We start from the raw sequence: 24,558 nt of genomic DNA, 5'->3' as shown, positions 1-24,558 counted from the left end.
GGTTGGCCCAACTGAGTCAGGAGTCCATCCTCAGCGAAGACCAGAGGAGAAGAGCTCCAGTCTAAAACAAATAATTATGAACGTACAATTGAAATTAACAATACAATAAAAAAACTGATGGTAATGTAAAGCAAAAAAAAGCAGTTACATAATACAGAGAGATCAGGTACATAGGAGGTCGAAAATAACATTGAAAAATGAGAGAGTAATTATATTCAAATGTTGTTGCAAGTCAAGTGACCATTGAAATATACATATTTACATAGATTATAGCTGCAAAAGAGCATTAGGTGTTGAACGAGTAGACTTCTATTTTCGTGAAATAGAGTCATAAGAGTTATAGCTGTAAAAAGAAAGACAATTCATGATTTGTCATAAGTTGAGTAAAAGATAAAGAAGAAGGGGAGGATTTAAGTAGGGTCCTGGCAGGGGCAGGACCATGAGTTTAATAGGTAGTGTTTTAGGTTTTTTGTTTTTTTGAAGCAGTTTGTGTGTGTGATGTTTCTTACATTGGAGTGGAGTTTATTCCAGGCCAGGGACACTGACTGTATAAGAGTTTGCCAGTGTTTTTATTGATTTTGTAAATATCTAGACGATGTTGGTCGGTGCTATGGAGTGATTGATTGTCCTTATTTAGACAACTTGATGATTTGTGCATATTCTGTATCCAGATGCTTGAAGTCAGTAGAGGTCATATCCCTCCTTTCCCACCAGGACTTCAAACTTAGCCTTCTAAACAAATTGTTTCCTGAGGTATTGGATAAGACAAATTCTGACTTATTAGGGCATTTTTGTTGATTTCTCTCTTCTAGATGTAGCCTTAGCAGAGAGTTCCTCAAAAATTCTAGGTTTTGTGGCCTCGGGGATCCTCATGGTACTGCTAGCCAGACTACACATGATAAAAATTCAGTGGTACTTGAAGAATTGCTGTACCCAGCATCTTCATCCTTTGGATTTCCAGGTACTGGTACTGCGATTTGTGAAATCTGAACTGCAATGATGGAGGGATCACTTGTCTCTGAATCCAGGACTCATTCTTTCTCTTTACAGACTCCATTTCAGTCTGTCCAGATGGACTCTTCAAATTTTGTGTGTAGAGCAGTGCCGACTGGAGTTCAAATGGAAGGCTTGTGGGATCCTCAGAACACATCAAACTACATAAACTTAAAAGAGATGATGTCAATGGTTCATACCTTAAAAGTTCTTCACCACTTATGGACTCCAGGTCCTCTTCCACTTGTCACAGACAACACTGCCGTGATGTGGTACCTGAACAAGTAAGGGGATACAAGGTCATACCCTTTTTGCTGGTTGGCAGTGATGGTCTGAGATATGGCTCTACTGCATTTCTGAGTCTTCAGGCCTTGTACATTCTGTCAGAGCAAAACAGAGTGGCCGACAGACTAAGCAGTTCCTCTTGAGTGGAAGTTCCTTGTAGAGATCTTCAAGGACTTGATCCAGATGTGGGGAATACCTCAAGTAGATCTATTCACCTCCTTTCAAAACAGACAACTGAAAAATTCTGAACAATATATTCTTGCAGCCATGTTTGTAAGGCATGGTGCATCATTTCCATGGATGGTCAGGAATGTTCCTGTGCATTTTTGCCCTTTCCAATGATTTTCAAGGTACTTCTAAAGATTCAGAAAGAATTAGCAAAGGTCATTGTGGTAACCCATTTTGACCTTTTTAATGGAGCTGGCCAAGGGCAATTACCACAAGCTTCGTCACAGACTGGATCTGCTCACACTGCAGGAGGAGCAGATGGTACACCCCAGCTTGGAGCAATTACACCTGACAGCCTGGATGATTCTATTCTGATGCCTTTTAAATTTAAGCAGGCAAGACAACCTGCAACTAGAAAACCTCTTCCACTTGTAAATGTAAGATTTTCTAGGTAGTTCCTAGCCAATAACAGAGGTCCCAAAAGGGTTTCAACCCTTCTAATTTTGAAGTATGATGATTTGTTATATGCATCTATTAAAGTGCATCTTGCGGCCATCTCAGCTTGTCTGCCCATGGATCCCTCTCTTTCATTTCTTTTTGTGGTCAATTTAAGAAAGGTGTGTTGCATCTGAGACCCCCTGAAAATCAAATTCCTCCTCCCTGGGATCTCAACATTTTGAAAAATTGACCTTACCTAATTTTGAGTTGGGGTGTCAAGTTGATTTTAACAGTTCATTACTTGGAAGGCTGTTTTACTGATTGCTCTGACATCTGCAAGGTGAGTCTTTCAGATGCGGACTCTTATGGTGGGCTAACTCGTATCTGAGTTTTTACAAGGACAGTGCCGTGTTGTGCATTAATCTGTCATTCATGCCTAAAGTTGTTTCTGAATTCACCATGAATCAAGCCAAAAGTCTCTAAGTGTTCTATCCTGATCCAGAAGACAAGGGATAAATGATTTTACATACCTTGGATGTGCACAGGTAGCTCAGGTTCTACCTTGACAGAACAAAGCTGTTAGGAATGCTTAACAGCTGTTTGTCTCCCTTACTGGAGCTAACAAAGGTCAGGCCTTCTCTAAGCAAACAGTTGCATGATGGTTGCCCTCTGCTATTCTTTTCTGTTACTCCCACCATGGTAGGTCTCTTATAGGCAAGATTAAGGATCAAGTGACTTAAGGCCTTATCCTGTTCAAAGGCGTATTGCAAAGGGGTGGAGCCTAGAATCATTTTAGAGTCAGCAACCTGGTCTGTGTTAATACCTTCACAAAGCACTGCAAACTGGATTCCTTTTCAAGGTCCAGAGCAGACTTTGCAAGAACCATTCTTCAGGGGCATTGGAATCTTTATCCTTCCATCTCTCAGGTAGGGTCAGCTTTGTGAATCAATTCAAAAGCCACTGAGGCAGTGGGAATGATAAACATAGTACAGTTGCGCAAGTCCTACTTAACTGTGGCAGTAGATGTTCAAATTCCTCACGGTCTCAGGGCAGCACCCAACCCCTCATCCCCCAGACTGTGCGTAGTTGAGGTGTGCTTCAACGTGTTTGAGTTGGTGGTGATTGTATTTGAGTTTTATATGGCATTGGGACTGGCTGCAGATTTACTCTTGCTAGATTGTTACGGTTTCGGGTACTTTCCTCTCCTCTCCTCCTTTTTGGAAGAGAAAAAGCCTGAATACTCACTCCTTGTCACACCTGAATGCTTTTCTCTTATGATGTGCTCAGCCAATCTGCTGTCACAGGAAGAGAGAGGGCATGGGAGTTTGAGCTTTTGAAAGCTGGCCAGTACTGGGTTACCTTGACAGATAACCCAAAATGAGACTGAGTCAGTGAAGAATTCTAACGTTTACTGTGCCAGGTAAGTAGGACTTACACAACTGTAATTTCTGTATCTCTGACAACACCAAGTGCCAGAAGTGACTTGCAAGAACTTATTGAAAATTTTGTCTGCCGGCTGAACAGCTTTATTGAAATGCAACATTTTATTTGGAAATATGTTGCTATATTGCATTAAAAAAAATTATGCTTACTATGTTCAAAGTGAAAATTAAAATTACAATCAAGTTTTGAATTTCCAGCACCATGGGGCAAGAGGGATGAAGCCCTGACTGTGCCCCATATGAACAGTGTTTGGCTAGAGGTACTCCAGGTGGGGAGGATGATAACCATTCAACTTCAGCTTGCCCATCTTTGATGGGAGGCTGCCTAGGCTGACAGCAGCAGCCGTGCTGTTAGCGTTACACTGTTTGGTTAAGAGATTGTGCATATGAAAAAGAGTGCCTTTACCTCCCAGAGGCAGCTTTTCTGCCATGGGGTGGTTGGGTCAGGGCACACTCCCTGGCAACAGTATAATGCTGCACAAGAGTCCATAGTCTCCCCTCTGACCTCAGAAGTGGGTTGGGTTGAGCTGGTGCAGACTAAGATGGGTCTGGTAGACCTGGTAAATGAGAAGTTGGGCTGACGGTAGTTGATGGCCAGCTGCCGGGTGTGGGAGAAAAAAGGAATAAAGTTTTTAAATCCCTGCCACAGTAAAGCAGGGATTCCTCTGAAGTGCTTTGCTTTGTTAGTGTTTTGTACCATTTAATGTTTTTTGTGATATTAGCATTCCTTTGAGTACTGATTTTGAAAATAGTTTGTCACAAACATTTCAAGATTCAGCAGACATTCCCATAAAATCTTCTGGTGTCAAGGTATGTAATTAGTATGCGCTGCTTATTAAAATGCGTTTAAAGCAAAGATGAGTATAGTCGAAAAGATTTTTAATTGTCATAAATTAAAATGTTATCGAAGATGATATACTGTTGTTTTGTGTACTGTGACATTAAAGGACACCACATTGATTTCCCTGAAGTCCTTTCCTGATTCATTCTAGTCAATATTTTGACTGCTTGCTGGATGCAAGATCATTTGTAACGCGTGTTCTTTTCAATTTTTTTTTTGTTCTTTAGGTCCCATTTTTTGGTCCCCTCTTTGATGGAGCTATAGTGACCAGAAAGTTGCTACCAAGCCTTGTTCGTGCCACTTGTATCAATGCCAGCAGAGCTGTAAAGTCTGTATTACCACTATACCAGAGCTTGTATCCTTTTCTTGCACAAAGTCTGCTTATTTGCAGTTAATAGTCTAACATAGTTTTTAGTAGTGTTTAAAACAAGGTAAGTAATGGACATTTCTTATTTGCTGATTTTTATTCATTTTTGTGGTTGTGCCATTTTCTGGTTGAGTTCTTTTAGTATTTTAGGAGATACTTAAATAACCAGATGTGTATGTTTGAGATGCACTATTTAATCATTAGCATTGAAGAACAACTATAATTTTCAAGAAACCACTGATGAAATAAACATATATTTTTTAGTGTGTCTGTATTTCGCTGATCTTACTTGAGGATGCCAGTGTGTATGTTTATTATAATTTGTGCTAACACTGAAATGCAGTAGCTGCCTTATGTTATTACAGTATCTTGGCCGATAGTTTATCATTGTATATTATTCTACCCTTGAAACAATTAGAACATTGAAAGACATGTAACTGTGTCAGTGACAGATCCATCTGTAGCATAGAGTACAGCAACGTTCCAGTACATCAGCTTTTAAAGGTTTGGAGGAGGTGCTATTTGTGCTTTTATATTTTGTTTGTGGGGATTTTTTTAAGAGTGATAAGATAACATATATTTTTAATAGAAAAGTAGCTTGAATTGCTTTGAGTATCACACTTGGTTTGTTTCCATCTTTGGAGAATAAGAGTGCACAGATTGTCCAACCTATGCTAGTTGATTCTTTTATAGGTGAGGCATGGGAAGAGGGATGCTGATTGCCATCATCATCCTTCAAGCTTAAGTTGTTTTAATTTTTTTATAACTTTTTTTTTTATTAAATAACATTGACACAGGAGAGGAGAAGCTTGGGAGTTGGAAGGAAGGAAGGGTGATGAAAGTCTGGCAGGAAATTTTAGACCCACTAGTTGAATTAGTCTGATCTGCAAGGCCATGGAACGTATTATCAAAGACCTCATTCACAAGGACATGGGCAACCTCCAAACACTCGATACCACACAGTTTGATTTTGTCAAGGTGAGGTCATGCCTGTTAAATTTGGTCGACCTCTGAGACAGTCACCAAAGCCATGGACGAGGGGAAGACTGTGCACACTGCCTACCTTGACATGGCCAAAGCCTTTGATACTTGGGTATAATAGATGAACTCTCTCAACTAGGCATCATTTCATATTATACCAGATGGTAGCAAACTTGCTCACTGACGGAACCCATCTAGTCAAAATAGGGGAAGCCACCTCAAGCAGTAGACCTGTAACAAGCAGCGTACCCCAGGGATCGGTCTTGGTGGCCTCTGGTGTTTGGGGTATAATTTTCTGAGGCATAGGCCAAAACCAGTGGGCTAAGGCTGACCAATTTGCAGATGACTGCAAGCTGGGCACTGGTATCAGTTCCTCTAGTGATATGGACATCCTCCAAGAGGATCTCACCCACACAAATGACTGGTGCCAGAAAATGGTCTCAAACTGAATGCCAAAAAATGCATCATCATCCCTTTTTTGATTTCTCCAAGTCTTTTGGGTTTCTAATACCATGATGGGAATGGACCCCCCATTCCTAAGTCAGAGTACGATTAAAGTTCATGAAATTAGTATTATTTCACCCTTTGATGTTAGCCAAAAGTGCTCTTTGCAGTACCCGCAATGTGCCCAGCAATGACTCCTCCTGCAATTCATACGGTGTTACATGAATTGGTAACATATCTAAATATGATTGTAAATTCTTTTTTATAAGACCAGTTGCTCCTACTACTATTGGAACTGTCTGGGCATCTTTCTTCCACATGGCTCTCGTTTCTGCCTGCAGATCAAGGTATTTTATGACTGTGTCTCTGTAGGCAAGATACCATAGTCACTAGGTGTGGCAATTTCAATGATCAATGCTACATTTGTCTTCTTTTCTTGGATCATTATGTCCGATTTTCTAGCATCTATCTTTTGGACTGTTGGTATTAGGTGATCCCATGTGATGTAAACTTCATCATTTTCTCTGATTCTCTGTGACTCATGTTTCAAATGTTTTTCAGTCACTTCGATACCATAATGTTTGCACAATCTGCAGTGTAACAATCTCGCCACATTATTATGGCTTTCAGTATACAGTCCCTCTGCCATTAGAGCATCACAACCAGCAATAAGGTGTATAACTGTTTCGAACTTAGCTCCACAAAACCTACAATTGTCTGTTTCTCCCACATGTTCAGTGGACTTAGTAAACCAGCGTGTAAGCAGTCCACTATCTTGGGCTGCCAATATTAACCTTTCATTTCTTGATGTAAATTCACCTCTCCTTAACCATTCCTGCGTTCATTCTTGATCAACATGAGGCTCTTCCAGAAGTTTTTTATACTTGCAACTATATTTGTTTTTTCCACATTTCTTGCCTTCTCATCTGACCCTTCACCTTATATTCTTTCTTTTCTTTTTTAGCACATTCAGTTGCTGCCTGGTTTTTATCCACTTCTGGTTTGATTTCCATTCCTGCTTGACGTCGATATGATTCTGCTAAATTAAGCAGAGATGTCATCTTAGATTTATTCTCCTCCTGTTTCAAAACTTTCACCACATTTGGATCTTGTGAGGTCAGTAGATGTGTGGAGTCCCACGATTGCAGATCTATACATGTAATCAATTTCAAGGAGGCCCATCCCTCCTTCAGAACAGGGGATATATAATCTTGGTATACACTGATTTTTATAAATCATTTGGTGAGCATGAAGCATCCTTCTTGTTTTGATATCCAATCTATCCAACACTTTTTGGGGCCAGTCAATCACTCCAAAACTATAAGTTAGGACAGGAAGAGCACATTGATTTATAGCTTGGATCTTGTTCCTAGGTGTCAGTGCTGTTTTCAGGATTAATTTAAGTCTTCTAAAGTACTCCTTACTAAGCCTTATTCACATTTGTTCATGTTTTATTGCTGATCCTTCATCAATTCCCAAGTATTTATACACCCCCTCTTGCTCAAATTCTTTTATATCACATTCTTGTCCCAAACTGATGTTTTCCTGGTGCTGCAATTTTCCTTTTTTAAAGGTTGCTTTTGCACATTTATCAAGACCAAATGACATTCCAATATCATCTGAAGAAGTTTTGACAACCTGCAGCTGAGCTTTCAGTTCCCCATCTGATGAGCTGTGCAATTTTAAATCATCAACAAAGAGAAGAGGAGTCATTAGACTTTGTTGTTTTCTAGAAGCCAAAATTATAGCCATGGTCTAGGCTGTTAAGTAAGCAGCTTAATGGGCTAATGGCAAGGCTGAGTGAAAAGGGTGACAGAGTCTCGTCCTGGAATATCCCCCTTTGAATTTTTATCCCTGGGATAATAATCTGTCCTTTATCATAGCTTAATTGCAAAGTGGTCTGCCACGGTTTCATGGTTACTGTAATGTAATCAATCAGTGTAAGGTGTATCTTATACATTTTTAAGCACTCTCTTTATCCATGAATGTGAGATACTATCAGATGCTTTTTTGTAGTCAATCCATGCCATACCTAGGTTCTTCCCCTTCTTACAGTTCTCCACTATAACTTTAACAACAAATGGTCCTTTGTTCCATCTGACTTTCTTTTATTGCCCTTTTGTTCTACTGCCATAATTGAGTTTTCTTCTAAATGACTATAAACTCTGTTAGCGTCAATTCCCGTGTATAGTTTGTATGTTGTCGGAAGACAAGTTATTGTTCTATAATTTTTAGGGTAGCTTGCAGGTTCACTCTTAAGTAAGAGCATTGTTTTTCCTGTTGTTAACCAGTGCGGTGTGTGTTTGGGGTGCATATATAAATAGTTCTTACTCATGGCTAAATCATTGTGCAAAGAAGTTAATACTTTAAGCCAAAAGTTAGGTACTGCATCTGGGCCTGGGGTTTTCCAGTTAGAGGCTTTTCTCAACTTTATTTCAATCTCTCTAGTTGTTATTTCATCCCATTTCATATCCTGTACCTTTAAACTTCTTATTCTCTCTTTTACTTCTTCTATCCATTTAGCATCTTTGTTATGTTCCACAGGATCTTCATAGATACTTCTCCAAAATGTATCAGACTGCCAAAAAAAAAAAAAGGAAGTAATCTATTCCTTTTACCTTATTTCCCAGTTCTCTATAAAACTTTTTTGGGTCATCAATAATTTATTTATTTTGTGTTTTTCCCTAATATTTTTCTTCGTATCTTCTAAGTCTTTCCGCCTTTAGTTTATCTCCAATAGTGCATAATAGATCCTGGTCTGTTCTAATACCACGCATTGCTTTTATCACATCTGTCTTTCTTAATATTTTCATTGATCTGTTCCCTCTTCTATAATCTTCTAACAATGATACTTTTTGTCTTAGCTTTATAGTTTTCTCTATTCGATATTACCATGATGCTATACACTGTTGCCCCCTCTTTACCTTATGTTCCTGTGATAGAACTTTATCAGTTATTAATTTAGCAGCACAGTAATATAGTCTGTTTACTTCTGTCATCCCCTTTGGGGAGAGAGAGAGATGTCCCCACAAATTATCACTTTAATAACAAGGTCCTAAGCACACAATCAGTAGTGAGGGACCTGGGCACCCAGGTTGATAGCAAACTGACTTTTATTTATTTAACATTTGTTTACCGGAAAAGTCCGATTTGGAACAAAGCCAGTTTTCAGCAGAGGCCCGGGGAGAAATGCTCCAGACCACCATATTGCCTCCATTGTATGGAAAGCTTTCTACATAGCCCACCTCATTAGTAAGGGTATCTTATCCAGGGACAAGGAAACCATAACATTCCTGTATTCTTCTGTAATAAGACCCATTATTGAGTACAATGCCCCTTTCGGCATGTACCTCACAAAGCACATGGAGCAGCTGGAGAGATTACAGAGGTTCCTCACCAGGAGAATCCAGTGCCTCAAACATCTACCATACACATGCAGGGTAAAAGCCCTGTCCCTCTACTCAATTTCATACTGACTCCTCAGAAGTGACCTCTGTCTGTCATAAAAAGCAATCTCAGACCCCGCCTTGATGGGACTGCTGCATATCCACAAGTCAAGCTCCACTCGAGTAACCTGTAAGTGTGACCTTAGCCTGGTCTGTGACATCAGCAGGACTTGGTGGGACAAATTTGTGTTCCAGAAACTCCCCCTTCTCTGGAATAGACTCCCTCTCCATGTCAAGCAGAGTACCTCATTAACCCTTTTTAAGTGCAACCTGTATAACTGCATGGGTAACAGAAAATACACCCCTGGGATTCCATCTGTGTCCCTGCTGGACAGGGGCATTGGGTGCTGACTTGTCGGAACATGGGCTAAATTCTTGGCTAGGCTTGTAAGGACCTCAGGGCCAATAGCCTAGTAACTTCCTATGATCATCTTTGGAACAGTCATCATTACTGCCTCTTTTTTTTTTCAAACACCTTTATTGAATTATCACTTGTGACATAGAGAAATTTACATTCATATAAAAGTACTCGCACTGTAATTAACACACAAAATATTTTACTTCACATGTGTTGTTATATATGTCATATAATCTAAGCAACATTACATTACATTATTCAGTTCCTGCCTTTTTGCAAACAAGAAACAGCTTTATTAAACCATCACTTACTACGTAGGCAATCGTACATTTATACAAATGAAAACTTACCACACCTCCACTTCTTTGTGATGTATTTCTGTGCTAATAAAGGTAAAACCAAAAACAAAAGCTTTTGAAAAACGTATCATTAGGCAGCACCATTCTAGACACTATGATAGAATTTAAAAACACTAAGCTTGTAGCCTGTATCAACTGACAGAGTCAGTAAACCTCACCCCAAAACTCCCCCAGGCTAAAATGTTCTTAAAAAAATATGTGTGGCCAAGAACCTATTGCCAAGTTCAAGCACCTCTAACACTTACGGGGGTGGGGGGTCGGGGGATCTGGGGCATATTCTTTTCATTTTCTCAGGGATATGAAAAAGTAAAACTAACATCCACAAGGCACAAAGTCACAGAAGAGACTTGGCTAACTTTCCAGATAGGCTACTACTACTGCTTTGCATTGATCAAAGCTCATGAGAGAGGTATCAGTCTTGGCCATATGGTTGGAAATTAGGTTTGAAGCTTGTTCATTTTCTGTCAGTTGTCATCCACTTTGACCATATAATGTGATAAAGTAGAGTTTATATTTTGTAGTTCCAACATATTTTGATTGTATATCTTCGTTGAAGACATAAAATTATAAACCCGCTGATTTCCCTGATATCCAAACTAGCTGACAGGTTTGCTGGAGTTTGTGTTAAGGCCATTGTCATGATGCACACTCCAGCAAACCCCTCAGCTAGTTTGCTGGAGTATGTATCAAGGGCGTTGCCATGGAACAAGTTTTTATTTCAAAGTTTTGTTTCTTTTTTGGCATATGCTCAACCTTTCTCATAAAGGGGGCTATTTTAATATATTTAAAAGAAATGTTGTCATTCTTTTTGTAATCCTTGACTGTTGGCTCAGTTCCGAACCTTGGAACCGACTCTGGCATTTTTCCAACTCGCGCCTCCCAAAACCCTCAAGCTAGACTATACCCATAATGCCCCTTACTAAATTACCTCAGATTTCGTTTGCTGCTTTGCGATGTCGGATGCATCCAACCTGTCTCTCGAGCTTTGGCATTATAATATTGTAAGTTTCTTCTGCCCACTCCTCTCTTATTTTAGTGCATGTGTGAGTGCTTTCTCCCTTACCTTACTTTCTACTGTTAGGTAGTTTAACGTACCATTGTTAGTACTTCCTTTTTTACTTCCTCTACCTCAGCGTAATCTTTCTTACCATCATTGGTAATTTTTTCTCCTTTTCCTGTCCTTTTTCAAAAAAAAAAAAAGATTCTTTTTATCTGTTTCTTTTTCTTCTTCATGCATGTGTTAGAGTACGTTAGGCCTTTATTTTGTTACCGTGGCTGATAAATCTGCTAAGTGCACCTCTAGGTTTAAGAGGTGCCAAAAATGCAACAGAAAAATGCCCAACTTAGATGGACACATTTTCTGTGTATATTGTTTAGGTGCTGTCCATCTCCAGGAGGATTATGCTGTTTGCCATGGTTTCTCCTCCAGAACCTTGACTGAGCACAGAAACACTTATTTTAAAGCGACTCCTGAAGAGTGATTTTAAAGAGGCGATATCTGGTCCCAAGACTGAAGCCAGCTGTTCCTCTTCTTCATCTTCATCATCCACAATTAATAAAAAAACCCACATTCGTTTGCGACAAGTTCCTCAGAACCGCTTCCTAAATTGGTCAAACCACATACGGCGTCTACTGTATGTTTGGCACCGGTAGGTGAAGATGATTCGACTTTGAAACAAACTTCGGTGCAGACATTTGGAGCTTTGGTACCAACTGAATCATCTGTACCGAAACAGCCTCGTCCTATTTCTTTACCAAGGACCTCTTATTCTCCAATAGTGGACCGGTTTTCTGACCATCCACCAAGTCCCGTTTTGGAACCGAGATCACCTAGGTCCCCATCAGCCTCCTGTATTTGGTCTACTAAGAGCTTTTCCGAGTCAGATATTATGAGACTGGTTGACCAGCTTCTCAATGGGAGGGGATTGCCTCCATCCTCGGTTCCAAGCCAACTCTGCTCCTGAGCTGGTCCTTCCTTGACACCCATTCAGATTCCTCCTCTGAATCCAGCCAAGATTTCAGAGTCCCTGGAACCAACTTTCCCAGCTTCAACTGTCTCAGTGCCAGGTACAGCTACTTCTCCAGCACTAATGATTGTCTTGAGCTCTTCCAGTTTGTCGAAACCAGAGACCTGGGGTCGAGGCTTTGTTGCTGGTTCCAAGGGGCAGGGTTCCACTTCAATACTTTTGGAGTCCTCCATGCCCCTCGGGGCCTTGGGATTCGTAAGCTTGACCTTGGCTTCTACTTCTGAGGTGACTTCCTCGGGGTGGGACCACGGTTTATTTCGGTTCTGGGCTGCCATCCCTCTACAGGGGGAGGGCTGCCTTTCGGGCCATGAAGGAAGCTTTCTCTGTTGTGGATTCCCAGTTTATGCCATCCCTGTCGGGCCAAGTATCTTGTACATCCCCTTGACCGGCGCTTCCTTCAGGCTCATCCCTGGGACAGAGGGCACAGAAGCCTTAAGAATGAGCCGCCATGGTGATTTCTTCTTTGGATACCTCTCTGGAACATCCCACTGAAGAGATACCTTCTAAGAAAAACTGCAAGAGGAAGCACTTGGACTCCCTAGAAGAGTATTTCACAGAGGATACTGATTTCGATGAAGGGGAAGGTTCCCCAGGTCGCCCCTGATGATGTTTCCGTCGGGGACATCCTAGAAATCCTGAAACATAGGGGTGGCTGGACTTCCCTTCAACCTTCCTCAGGGGGATCATTATACCTGGAGGCTTTTCATGCCCAGCCCGCTACCTTTTGGATCTCTCAACCCGCTGATGATGATATTAACTGATTGCTCAGTGGGCTTGGAAGATGAGTGACTCCATTAGCCGATCTCTAAGAGACCTGACTGGATTCTGTCCCCCCTAAGGATGAGCAACATTGGGCCAAGGGTATTCCTGTAGATGCCATGGTGATAACAGCAGCCACCAAAAAGGAACTTGCAGAAGATAACCCTACTGTCCATCCTCCTAACAAGGAGTCTAGGACTATGGATAGGTTTGGGAAGCATGTATATGCTTCATCGACCTTTGCTTTCAGGTCCTTGAATTTTATGGCACACTTCACTAGGTTACAGAGAAATCTGAACAAAGAGCTTTCAGACCCTCTCACAGGAGTAGTAGCTGAAGGGGTCTGAGATAAGGTTACCTCTCAGCCCATCACCCTTGAATCAATTTTCAGTTCGTCCATGAGGCTAATTGCTCGTGCAGCTGAAGGGACAACAAGAGCACCAGGTTCAGGCGTAGTCATCAGGAGAGCACTCCTGGATGTGCTTGTGTGATTTTGCGGAGACATTTAAATCTTCATTTGTCAGTGCTCCGTTTGCTGGATCATCCCTGTTTGGACCCAAGGTTAAAGACACACTAGCCAAAGGTGAGAAAGATGGGAAGACACTTTCTGCCATGGCCGTATGCTTCTCCACTCCTCAACAGCTCTAATCTAGGAACCAGAGAAGTGGGAGGCTATGGTTCAAAATGACCCAAGGGCCTTTCCAAGACTCATGTGGCAAGGACGTCTCCCGGGGTAGAGGGGGAAGTAATAATGGAAGATGCTGTCCAAGAAGCAGAAGTGGCTAGCAGAACCAAGGGTCCAGAGATTCCTTCTCAAGTAACTCCTACCAGCGCTTCTGAATGGAGGCCTAATTGCCTTCCTCTGGAGGCAGTCAGGGGATGATTATCCCTGCACCAATCTGCCTGGCTAGAGATGACAATGGACAAATTGGTGCAGGGGATCATTTCCAGAGGATGCATCATTCCCTTCTCAATAAATTCAAAAACACAAAAAAGACTCCCAGAGGTTCTACCCAGTCACAGGGAAACGCTAGTCTTAGAAATCCAAAAACTGCTCGACAAGAGAGTCATCCTGTCAGTCCCACCAGACCAGAGAGAATCCGGAATCCACTAAAGGTTCTTTTTAGTAGCCCAAAAACAGGGGACTGGCGACCCATTTTGGATTTCAGCCAGTTGAACGAGTCAGTTCAACAAGCCAAATTCCAGATGGTCTCTGTACAGTCATTATTTCCATTTTTGGAAAAAGACGACTGTATGTGCTCAATAGATCTTCAGGATGCATATTACCACATAAAAATGGACAAGCACTCCAGAAGACTCTCTCGCTGCAGTTTCGACTGGGAGCCAGTTACTGTCAATTTAGGGCACTGCTCTTTGGCCTTACCACGGCCCCCAGGGTGTTCACCAAATGCATGACAGTGGTAGCAGCACATCTTAGACTGCTAAGGTTCCGAGTATTTCCATATCTCAACAACTGGCTCCTTACCTCTTCCACCAGGTGTCAACTTGTAAAGGCAAAAGGTTACACCCTTCATCTTTGCACCACCTTAGGAATCACAGTAAATTATGAAAAATCCCATTTGGAACCCACACAACAGCTGGAATTCATTAGAGCTATACTAGACGCAGTCACGGGATTTGCATCACTCCTATTAGAGATGCAAAGAGAAATGGCAGCCTCTGTTACCTTAGTTCCCATGGCCAGATATCACATGTGGATTCTTCAATGCCTTCTGATCTCCCAATGGTCAGTATTAAACCAACCAATGTCTCATCAGATTTTGATCACCAGTTGTTGCAAACAAGACCTATCTTGGTGGCTTATTTCCCATAAAATCTTGTCAGGCCGTCCCTTTGTCCTACCTCAGCCCAAAGCCATAGTGACCACGGATGCTTCCCCGATAGGGTTGGGGGACATTATCTGGGAAGGACAGTCCAAGGCACTTGGTCCCAGATGGAGGCCAATTTGCATATCAGTGTTGTAGAGATGAGGGTGGTGCTCTTAGCGTTGCGAGCATTTCAAGATACCCTCCCCTTTGGAACAGTGACAATACAAACAGACATGTTGGTACTCTGGTACATCAACAAACAAGGGGGAACCAAGCCTTACCCACTTTGTCAAGAAACCATCAGAATATGGCAATGGGCAATTTCTTCTAACCACTTTCTAATGACAACACACATTCCGAGGAGCTCCAACTTGATTGCAAACAAGTTGAGCAGAGCTATCCTAATGCCTCACGAGTGGTCTCTCAATCCAGTAGTGGCGGAAAAGATATTCCACCACTGGGGTCAACCTTGCTGCGATCTGTTTGCATCCCCTCTGAACAACAAGTACAGCAATTACTTTGCCCTAATCCCCCCTCCAGGGGAGTCGCTCAGAGACACTGTTCTCCACAGTTGGCCCCCTGGTCTTCTGTATTTTTTTCCCCCGACTCCTCTGATATGTCAGTTTCTAAAGAAAGCCAAGAGGTCGAAGAATAAAATAATCCTCATTGCTCCATTCTGGACTCAAATTTGGTTTCCCCTTCCTTTGGCCTTACCTACCTCAGAAACCTTGGATTTTGGACTCTGCTCCAGACCTGTTATCTCACCCAGAAGGAATGATTCATCCGAATCTCCAGCATCTCAAGCTCACTGCATGGCTTCTCCAGTTCCCATGATTGGCAGGTATTCCTGTCTTATTTCCCTGGTCTGACAAATCATTTTGGCCCACCACAAACCTTCATCTACGAAGCTGTACCATAACAAATGGATAAAATTTGTTAGATGGTCACTTGACATTAATATTGATCCCTAAGCCGCACCTGTAGATAAAGTTTTAGATTTTCTGACCATTTCTTTATCAGTCTGGCTCCTCAGCTTCTACCACTCGAGTACATCTCTCTGCGATATCTAATTTCCATATTGGTTTTGATGGTTCTTCACTTATGTCTCATAAACTTTATAAGGCCTTTTTAAAAGGAACCTTAATGCTAAGACCTCTGTTTAAAGAACCCATTGCTCCATGGGATTTACCTTTGGTCCTACAGTCTCTCACTTAGTCCCCTTTTGAACATTCGGCAACTTGTGATTTAAAGTTTTTGTCCTGGAAAACTTTGTTTTTGATAGCTATCACTTCAGCCAGAAGATTATTGCAAATTCAAGCCATGTCCTGCAGGCCCCCTATTTAATATTTCATACGGGCAGGGCCTCCCTCAGGATAAATCAGACTAATTCCTGTAAAGTACAACCTTTATTTTACGTTTAATTCTATTTCATCTGTATGAAGGTGAGCCAGAGTAAGACCTTTACTCAAACTGCCCAAACCTGCTAACAGCAAAATTTGAGACCTATGTTACTTGTACCAGTCCTGGACAAAATCTTTGAAAAAAAACTAATACCAATAGAACTTGCTTATTACTTTCAAAAAAATACAACATTCTTTCCCTGCACGAGCAGGGAGTTTGGTCATGTTGTAGCACACTGGCTGCATTTAAAGGCATGCACTGTTTTGATACTGACAAAAGCCTTTGGTCTTATATACCATGAACTTCTAAACTCCTTTATCCCAGGACTCATCCCCAATACTCTGTCCCGTGATTCAAAGAATTCCTTTGCAACAGACAATTTAAAGTTCAAATCAGTTCAGACATTACTCCCTCATCACCTGTTCGTAGGGAAGTATCACATGAATCAATTTTATCCCCCACTACTTTTCTTCTTGTTCAACAGTCTGATTGTTGAACAGCTGCAGTTCAAAATTATTCTGTACTCAGACAAAATGGTTATGTTTAGGGCTAGCTCAGTAACTGCACATTCAAAAAAGTGCTAGAATAGACCTCACCCACCTTTTTACTGGCTTAGCAAAAGCAACTAATCCTAAATCCCAGAAGAAAAAGGTAGTGCTCTTCAGAACCACACAAAACATTGCTACACTACTAAAACAATGTACCATACACTATAACAATCAAGAACCCTTACAGACAATCCTACCCTTCATATAGCTAAGAATCTGAATTTAACAAAGCCCTAACTAATTCAACATGACCAGAACAAAGTCTAAAGTTAGCACACTACTTTTTGGGCAGACAAGATCCCTCGCTTTCTTACCCCGCACAGCAGGACACCAACAGGCAAAAGAATCCTGTTATGAATTATTGCCATTAAAAACATTATTCTTTACATTATATATATATATATATATATATATATATATATACACACACACACATATATGTATATATATATATATATATATATATATACACACACACACACACACACACACATATATATATATATATATATATATATATATATATATTAAACTAAACAGTACATTATTTCATCCATTAAAAACATTAAATCCCTACAAACAGCAGCAACCAGAACCTGCAAATGCATTACCTTGGGCTGCAAAAGAGAACAGCACTCAGTTTGATTATCAAAGCTAAATAAAGCAATCACAAAAAAATTGGAAATTTCCATAGCCCCCTTTTTTCTCCAGCAGATTAACCAAAAGATCTTAACCTACAAAATGAGCTCTCACTTTCCTTATATACCCTGCTTAACCCCCCCTAGAAATTAGCTCCATAGGACAAATCACAGTCTCCTGACAAAGGCTCCTCAAGTTTTGGAATCAGCCCCAATCAAACTGATCAGTTTCCCGTGGCTAACATTTCCAGGTGCAACTGAAAAGAGTATTTACAGTAAGATGCCTCTTGTAAATTATTTTTAAAAGGAAGGATGAGTTAGTTACGCTGATGTTTAAATCGTCTGCCTCACAAAACAACAGTAGTCCCACATGCACACTCTTCCTTCCAATGGTCTTTCATATCCCCCACACTCCTTGTCCTTGCTTCCTTGACTGTACTTCCATTCCCCTTCTTTAGCCTGTTCCTTCCTTCTCCCCCTTCAAACTGCACATATTGCAAATATTATTTATTTCAGGCATGTGTAGTGATAATAGGAATGTTATTTATCTATCAGCATATTTACTCATACATTTCAGGTGTATACGTTAACCTTTATGTATGTCTGATTCTTGACATTATATTCTCTGTTGTAAGCATTTCTGAAGATATCTGTGCATATTAGTTTTTCACCATTATATTCTGTGTTTAAGCATTGCTTGTTGTAACTCTTTAGGTTGAGCCTGAAAAAGTTCCATTGTGATCAATGTTCTACCCCAGTTTACAAATGGAAATAAATAGATATGGATGGACTTAGAGTGTTGTAGTAATCTGCCAGCAGAGGCTTTTATCAGCGTGGCTGTTGGGAGATGATAAAAAAAAAAAAACCTCACTTTAGACAAATATTTTCTTAATGAAAATGTTTTGTTGGACTTAAATGTTGAGGCAGCACGTAATATATAATGTTGAAATGTTTTAATGTGGCATGTATAGTATCTCTTGTGTCACAGCTCCTGCTTGTTTAAAAAAGGTATTGCAACAGTGTAAGGCACTTCTGTTAGCAGAGACATTTCGCAGTAATATTTCATCATTGTTTGTTTTAATATAGATATGCAAGGTGTCCTCATGAGACAAGTAGGTCACTAATTCTGGGTCTCTAGTGATTTGTAGAGCTGTTATCATAAAGAACTGATGTAATCATTTTAGAATTCCACAGCAGACAAGTGCAGTTCTTCAGAGGGCAGTCTGTAACAGAAAAGAGATGCATTAAATTAGCAATATTGTACTGAAAAAATATGCATATTTATCTTGTTACACTGGAACTTAAATTTACTTCTGTTAAGTTTAAAAAAGTCTGAATCTCGCTTAATCTGATTAGTGTATATAAGTTGTCATCTTCAATTTTTTACTTTCTGAAAAGTTAACAGTAATTAGAGCATATGATTTTTGGATTGTTGTTTTCTGTGCATAAACACAGACTCTGCAGAGTATATGTATGTATGTTTGTGTCTGTATCACAGAGATGAGGTTTGTTTGTGACAGTGATGTATGTTCTGTTTCCCAAGCAGGTCATTTGTGGATTATCAGCATAATCTGCCTCCTTATATTTGATGTGGAAAGAATCAGAAGCCCTGAGATGATGATTTTCAATCTCTAGTAATAAGAGGTAGCTACATGCCCCCAGAGTAAAATGGTTATGTCCCCTTTTCTGGTGAAATGTTGGCTCGTATTTGTCACTGTGCAAATGTGATGTTTATTTCCTGGAAGATCTGCATGTTATGTACACACTTTTAATTGTGTACCTTCCCTTATAGAGCTGTTCAGATTGCTTGTGTATCTTTTTTGGAAAGTGTACTGGCTGACGTAGAACAGTTTCACACACAGACTCAGTGGTAGTTGAATTTGTCTTCCCACATTTCCATTAGAAGACGTTTCTGAGCCGCTTGTATTTTACGACACTTGTCATATATCAGTAAAGAAAGCAATAAGTAATGCATTACAGCTAAAACCATTATTTCTGGACTCTCCAGATTACATATTGTGCATTAATTATTTATATCAAAGGCATTTGCTGGCTTTCATCTTTTATCTAGTCTCATATTGCACTTAAGAAATTTCATGTTGTAGCTGTTTTCGTAGCCATGCATGATGTTTTGAATCAGCACAAAGGCTGGTAAAGTAATGAAAGCATTTGAAAAATCATACTGTCTGTTGTATTGCAAATCTTAATACTGACACATACTGTCACTGTCTCTAAGTAACATTTTGTTTTTCCGTTTAACTTCTGTGCCTTTTTTCATGGAGACTGGAATAGAATTCTTCGTTGACTGAATCTGATTATAAATGACAGTCAGGGGCAGAGTTGAGATTTCTGTTTTTGTGCTTAAATGGACCAACTTGACTTTAAAGATGTACACCTAAACATGTACACAAAAACAAGTCCACACCCATAAAAATTTTGGCACATGTCTAATCCAGTAGCTCTAACATTGTTTCATCTTTCCTGATCAGCTTCCTACATTTTATGAGCATTCCATCCTCTCTCCTTCCATTAGAAAAATGCTAAGCCATCATGTAAACAATTTTTCATCTGCCTTATTACCTGCTATAATAACTGTTTACCTTTGTAATAAAAAGAAAATTATAACTTAAAGCAGTTAAGGTGTAGAAAAAAACTGCCATGAAGTCATAGAAATATTTTCATGTCTTTTACTTGTAATCAGTCATTACATCCATTTTAAAATGCAGACATCTTTATTAATTCTGATGAGCACTTTTGTTCTAATAATAACGTCATCATATCATTTCTGTGTTTTTGTTAGCAAGATCTTCCTGGAAAAGAGGCATGATCTTGGTATAAGCCAAGTGTTATGTGGAAAGCTCTTGTTATTTTAGACCCTTTATAATAAGGGATGTGTAAAGATGTTATTTATTCAGCTTCACTGTTAAAATCTACCAACTGCCAAGTGTTATTTAGCATTGGGTTATCACCACTGTAAAAAGAATGTTATTTACACAGAAGCAATTTTATTTTTTATTCTACATTTGTTAAGCTAGAAAGTCCGAATGGAGACAGGTCCATTTTCAGAGGAGGCCCGGGGAGAAAAGCTCCAAGTCCATAGATTCATAACATTTCAAAGATTTTAGAATTAACTTGCATATCAGGCAGACTAAGATTAGAATCAAGTGATAGCAAATTCCACACACTCAAATTAAATATGAAAAGCACAAGACAGGACATTCCATAATACATTCCAAAATAAGACAAGCTATAGATAGAATCCATATATTGGTTGTTAGACTTGTTGGAAATGTTGATACTACCATCTTAACTAGAAAGTAAAGCATTTCATTTCATATAGTCATGGTTGGCCTTCTAGATAGGATGAGAAAAAAGCAGTTTTTGTTATGTTGTATGGCAGTTAGCTGCAATCTCAGTTTTTATCCAGGGGTGAGACAGGAGCATAGTCTTTTATTCATGAAGTGAACTTTAAGGAGTTTCTTAAATTGAGTGGTAGAATTGTTAGATATTAGGTGGGTAGGAAGGGAGTTCCAGAGTTTAGAGAGAGAGTGGCTGTAGACATATTTTCCTGCCTCATTGTTAAATTTGGTGACCTCTAGGTGATTTAGGGTGCTAGATCTCAAGGTTTTTGTTGTGGTGTGAGGATGTATAAGATGTTGAAGAGCTGGGATTTTGTCTGAGTGGTTTAATATTTTGTGTGCTAGTGAGAGTTGATTTATTTGAAATAGTAGTGGGAGTTCTAACCAGTTAAGCTTGTTGAGAGACTCACAGTGATGTGTTCTATAGGATGATTCTGTGGCAAATCTAGCTATTTTATTATAGCAGGATTCAAGTTTGTTTAGATCAGTTTTATGAAGGTTAGTGAACACAGAGGAAGCATAAAGCAACGTAGCTATAAGAACTGTCCTGGCTGTTGTTGTTTTAGATTGTTTTGAGAGATAGTGTTTGTTATGATAGAGCAGTCCAAGTTTTTTGTGAACTTTCTTTATGGTATGGGCTATGTGAGAATCAAATCTAAAGTGGTTATCTATTTCAACGCCTAGCAGTTTGGTATGGGTGGAGGTGATAGAAAAGTTGTCTGTTAGGGGAAAGGATCTCTGAGAGCTGAAGAGGAGTAATTTTGTTTCAGATGGGTTAAGAATGAGCTGATGATTGCTGAACCAGGTTTCGGCTAGTGAGAAGTATTCTTGTGTTTGGGAGAGGAGGTGATCAAGTGAGGGGGCTGCACATATGGTGGTATCATCTGCATATTGGACTATAGAGGCTTTAGGGGTGGCAGATGGGAGTTGATTGGTGAAAAGGGTGAAGAGTAAGGGACCTAAGATGGAGCCTTGGGGAACCCCTAGGGAAACAGGCAGTAGGGGGGGGGTATTTGATTCTGCCATTGTACTGCTTACTTGTCTACCTGATAGATAGCTCTTGAACCATGTAATAGAGGAGGTACTAAGATTTAAGGCAGAGTGTGAGTGAAGAAGTTTAGTGTGGTTAACCATGTCGAAAGCATTGGATAAGTCTAGGAATGTAGCAGATACGAGACGTCCCTTATTTCTGTGATGATTGATTGTGTCAGTGAATGATGTAAGTGCAGTGGTGGTACTATGAAAGGTTCTAAAGCCATGATGCTGTGCAGATAATTTGTTTTCTAGCATGTATTCCATCATTTGAGTATGTATTACCCTCTCCAGGATTTTTGATAAGGGGGATAGTATAGCTGTAGGCCGATAGTTATTGAATTCAAAGGAGTTACCCCCTTTATGTAGAGGTATTATATGGGATATTTTCCATAAATGGGATACAGTACATTCTGAGATGGATCTGTTAATAAGGATAGTAATGGGATAGGCTATAGCTTCTGAGGCTAATTGCAGATATTCAGCGGGTAGGTTTTCCGGCCAGGGTGGTGGGTTTGAGTTTTTTGGAGAAGGTTTTGAATGGTTTTGATTGATACTAAATGAAAGTTAAAGTGGGTACTATTATCTTGTGTTTCATTTGGAGTAGATACTTGTGTTGAAGTGAAGTGATTAGTATTCATTTGGTTATTAGCTAGTGATTGGATTGTTTCAGTAAAGTATCTATTGAATTGGGTGAGGATATTATCTTGGTTGTTTTCTGTTTTGGGTGTGGGGGTGGACGTTTTCCCGGGTTGTAAAACAGAGTTGATTGCTCCCCAAAACTTTTGGGGGTTAGCATGTTTGTTTTGAGTATTTTGATAGTAGGAGATTTTGTCTGTTTTAATCAGCTTTTTGGCCTTGTTGCGTAGTTCAAGGTAGTTTTGTTTGTCTATTTGGTTTTTACTCTTGTGAAATTGTATCCAGGCATTGTTCCTGTTTTTGAGGAATACTCTAGTGTCTTTATTTAGCCAGGGGGCATACTTGGTTTTAATTCTAGTGTTTCAGGGGGGGGGGGGGCATGGTGGTTTAACATATTTAGAAAGGCCGAGTTAAAGTATGAGACTGCTTCATTGAGTGGTAAGCTTTTCAAGGGGGTCTAATTACAGATTTTACGTCCCTGTTAAAGTTGTTAGGGTTAAAGTGCTTTTTATTTCTGATTTCCCGTACTGTTACCTGGGTCATTAGTGGAGTTTTGCTTCTGAGTAGGTATGTTGGTTGGTGGTCGCTGAGGGTGTCTGGCAGACATCCAGCTAGGGATATGAGGGATGGCTGGGATACAAGTATCCAGTCCAGTATGGATTGGTGTTTGGATCTTTTGTTGCTTCTAGTGGGAGATGTGATAAGTTGGGTTAGTCCATGAAGGTTGATGTGGGAGACTGGGTTTTGGCTGCAAGCAGTTGAGCCAATCAATATTGAAGTCACCTAGTAGGATATTTTCTTGGGGAAGGGAGGTTGTGATCCAGTCTATTAAGTTTTCCATGGTAGTGATATTGTTTCCTGGAGGGATATAGCAGCCTGCCAGCAATGTTATTCTATATGGACTAAATCTGTAATTTGGATTTTGAAGATCTGTTTCTCTTGCTTTTTGGGAAATATTGTGTTAGCCTATTGCAGGCCATTATGCAAATCCAAATTTGCCTCTTACTTTGGTCTGTTTCTCATATCATTTTTCATGTCTTTGCCTCATGTTTTGTCTCTGCTCCTCATAAAATTTGCACTTTTCTGGCAAATCGCTGAACATTGAGAAAATAATGACAGACATTTGAGTTTGACTTCAAATCCTTTAGATAAATGCATGCTAATGCAAAACATGTTCCAACAATTTTCTAATTTTCAAGAGCCATATTTACATCTTGATTTTTAGCATTTCCCCTCATTAGTTTTGGAGTTGTCTAGACGAAGTGCTGAGAGATCATGAGGTATATGAAAGCCATTTATTTGCCTGGAATTCTTGCTATTTCCTTAGGTGTTACTAGAGTACCTCGTGCACTGGTTAAGGAGAAGTGAACACTTAATGTTTGTTTGTTTCAGATGGTCCTTCTTTGCTCCATAATAAGGTGCTGTTCCTTAGGAAAATGTAATATGCTTGACCAAATTAAAATTGACAAATGAAATGCTGATTTTCCTAGGTGTGAACTACATGTAAATGATTATGTAAATATTGTGGCAGTACGGCAAGTAAGACTTAATTTCCAGCAAGCAGTGTGTATGTTAACATTTTAGGTACAATCTCTGTTAGAAGAGCATTTCAGGAATAAATGTGAATGCTTCTAAATGTAGACCTTTCTGACACTTCCAGTTTTAGATTTTAGAAACATATTTGTATTTAAATAACATAACACACGGCCAAGGATATGGGCATCCAGAGTTTTATATATATGTATATGTGTGTATGTGTGTATATATCTATATATATATATCTATATATATATATATATATATCTACACACACACACACACACACACACACACACACACACACACACACACACGAGTCTAGGACTATTGAACAAAAGTTCAATAGTCCGAAACCACATCAACTGAACACACTTTAGCGAAAGTACTTTTTACCGAAAAAGCACTTTCGCTAAAGTCCCTCAAAAAAGTAAAAAAAAAAAAAACCACACAACTAATGTTTATGCAGGGGGACAAGTCCCCCCTGCACCCCCTATGTCCCCCCCACACCTCCTCTACTTTTATATTCTTACTCTGAGATCTCACTACAGTGGGGAAAAGGGAATATTCCCTTATCCCCACTGTTCTACGATCTCAGCAGCAGCCATTCCCCCACGAGTTGCCTTACTTTTCAGCATACTTCCGTGAAAGTGCTTTTTCGGTGAAAA

At 39.9% G+C, this 24,558-nt stretch overlaps 1 protein-coding gene across 1 annotated transcript in view; it reads left to right on the top strand.

Annotated features, from left to right (window-relative positions):
- RALGAPA2 (Ral GTPase activating protein catalytic subunit alpha 2) overlaps positions 1-24,558 on the top strand; it is a 4,189,194-nt gene that overhangs the window by 3,110,417 nt on the left and 1,054,219 nt on the right. Inside the window, exon 36 of the mRNA XM_044060158.1 lies at positions 4,395-4,522. Within this exon, the coding sequence (XP_043916093.1) occupies positions 4,395-4,522 (128 nt within the window). The remainder of the gene's footprint in view (positions 1-4,394; positions 4,523-24,558) is intronic.

This window comes from Protopterus annectens, chromosome 1.part2 (assembly GCF_019279795.1).
Source record: "Protopterus annectens isolate FY-2018-M chromosome 1.part2, PAN1.0, whole genome shotgun sequence".
Taxonomy (NCBI): Eukaryota; Metazoa; Chordata; order Ceratodontiformes; family Protopteridae; genus Protopterus; species Protopterus annectens.
This window is presented reverse-complemented; position numbering and strand designations above follow the sequence as displayed.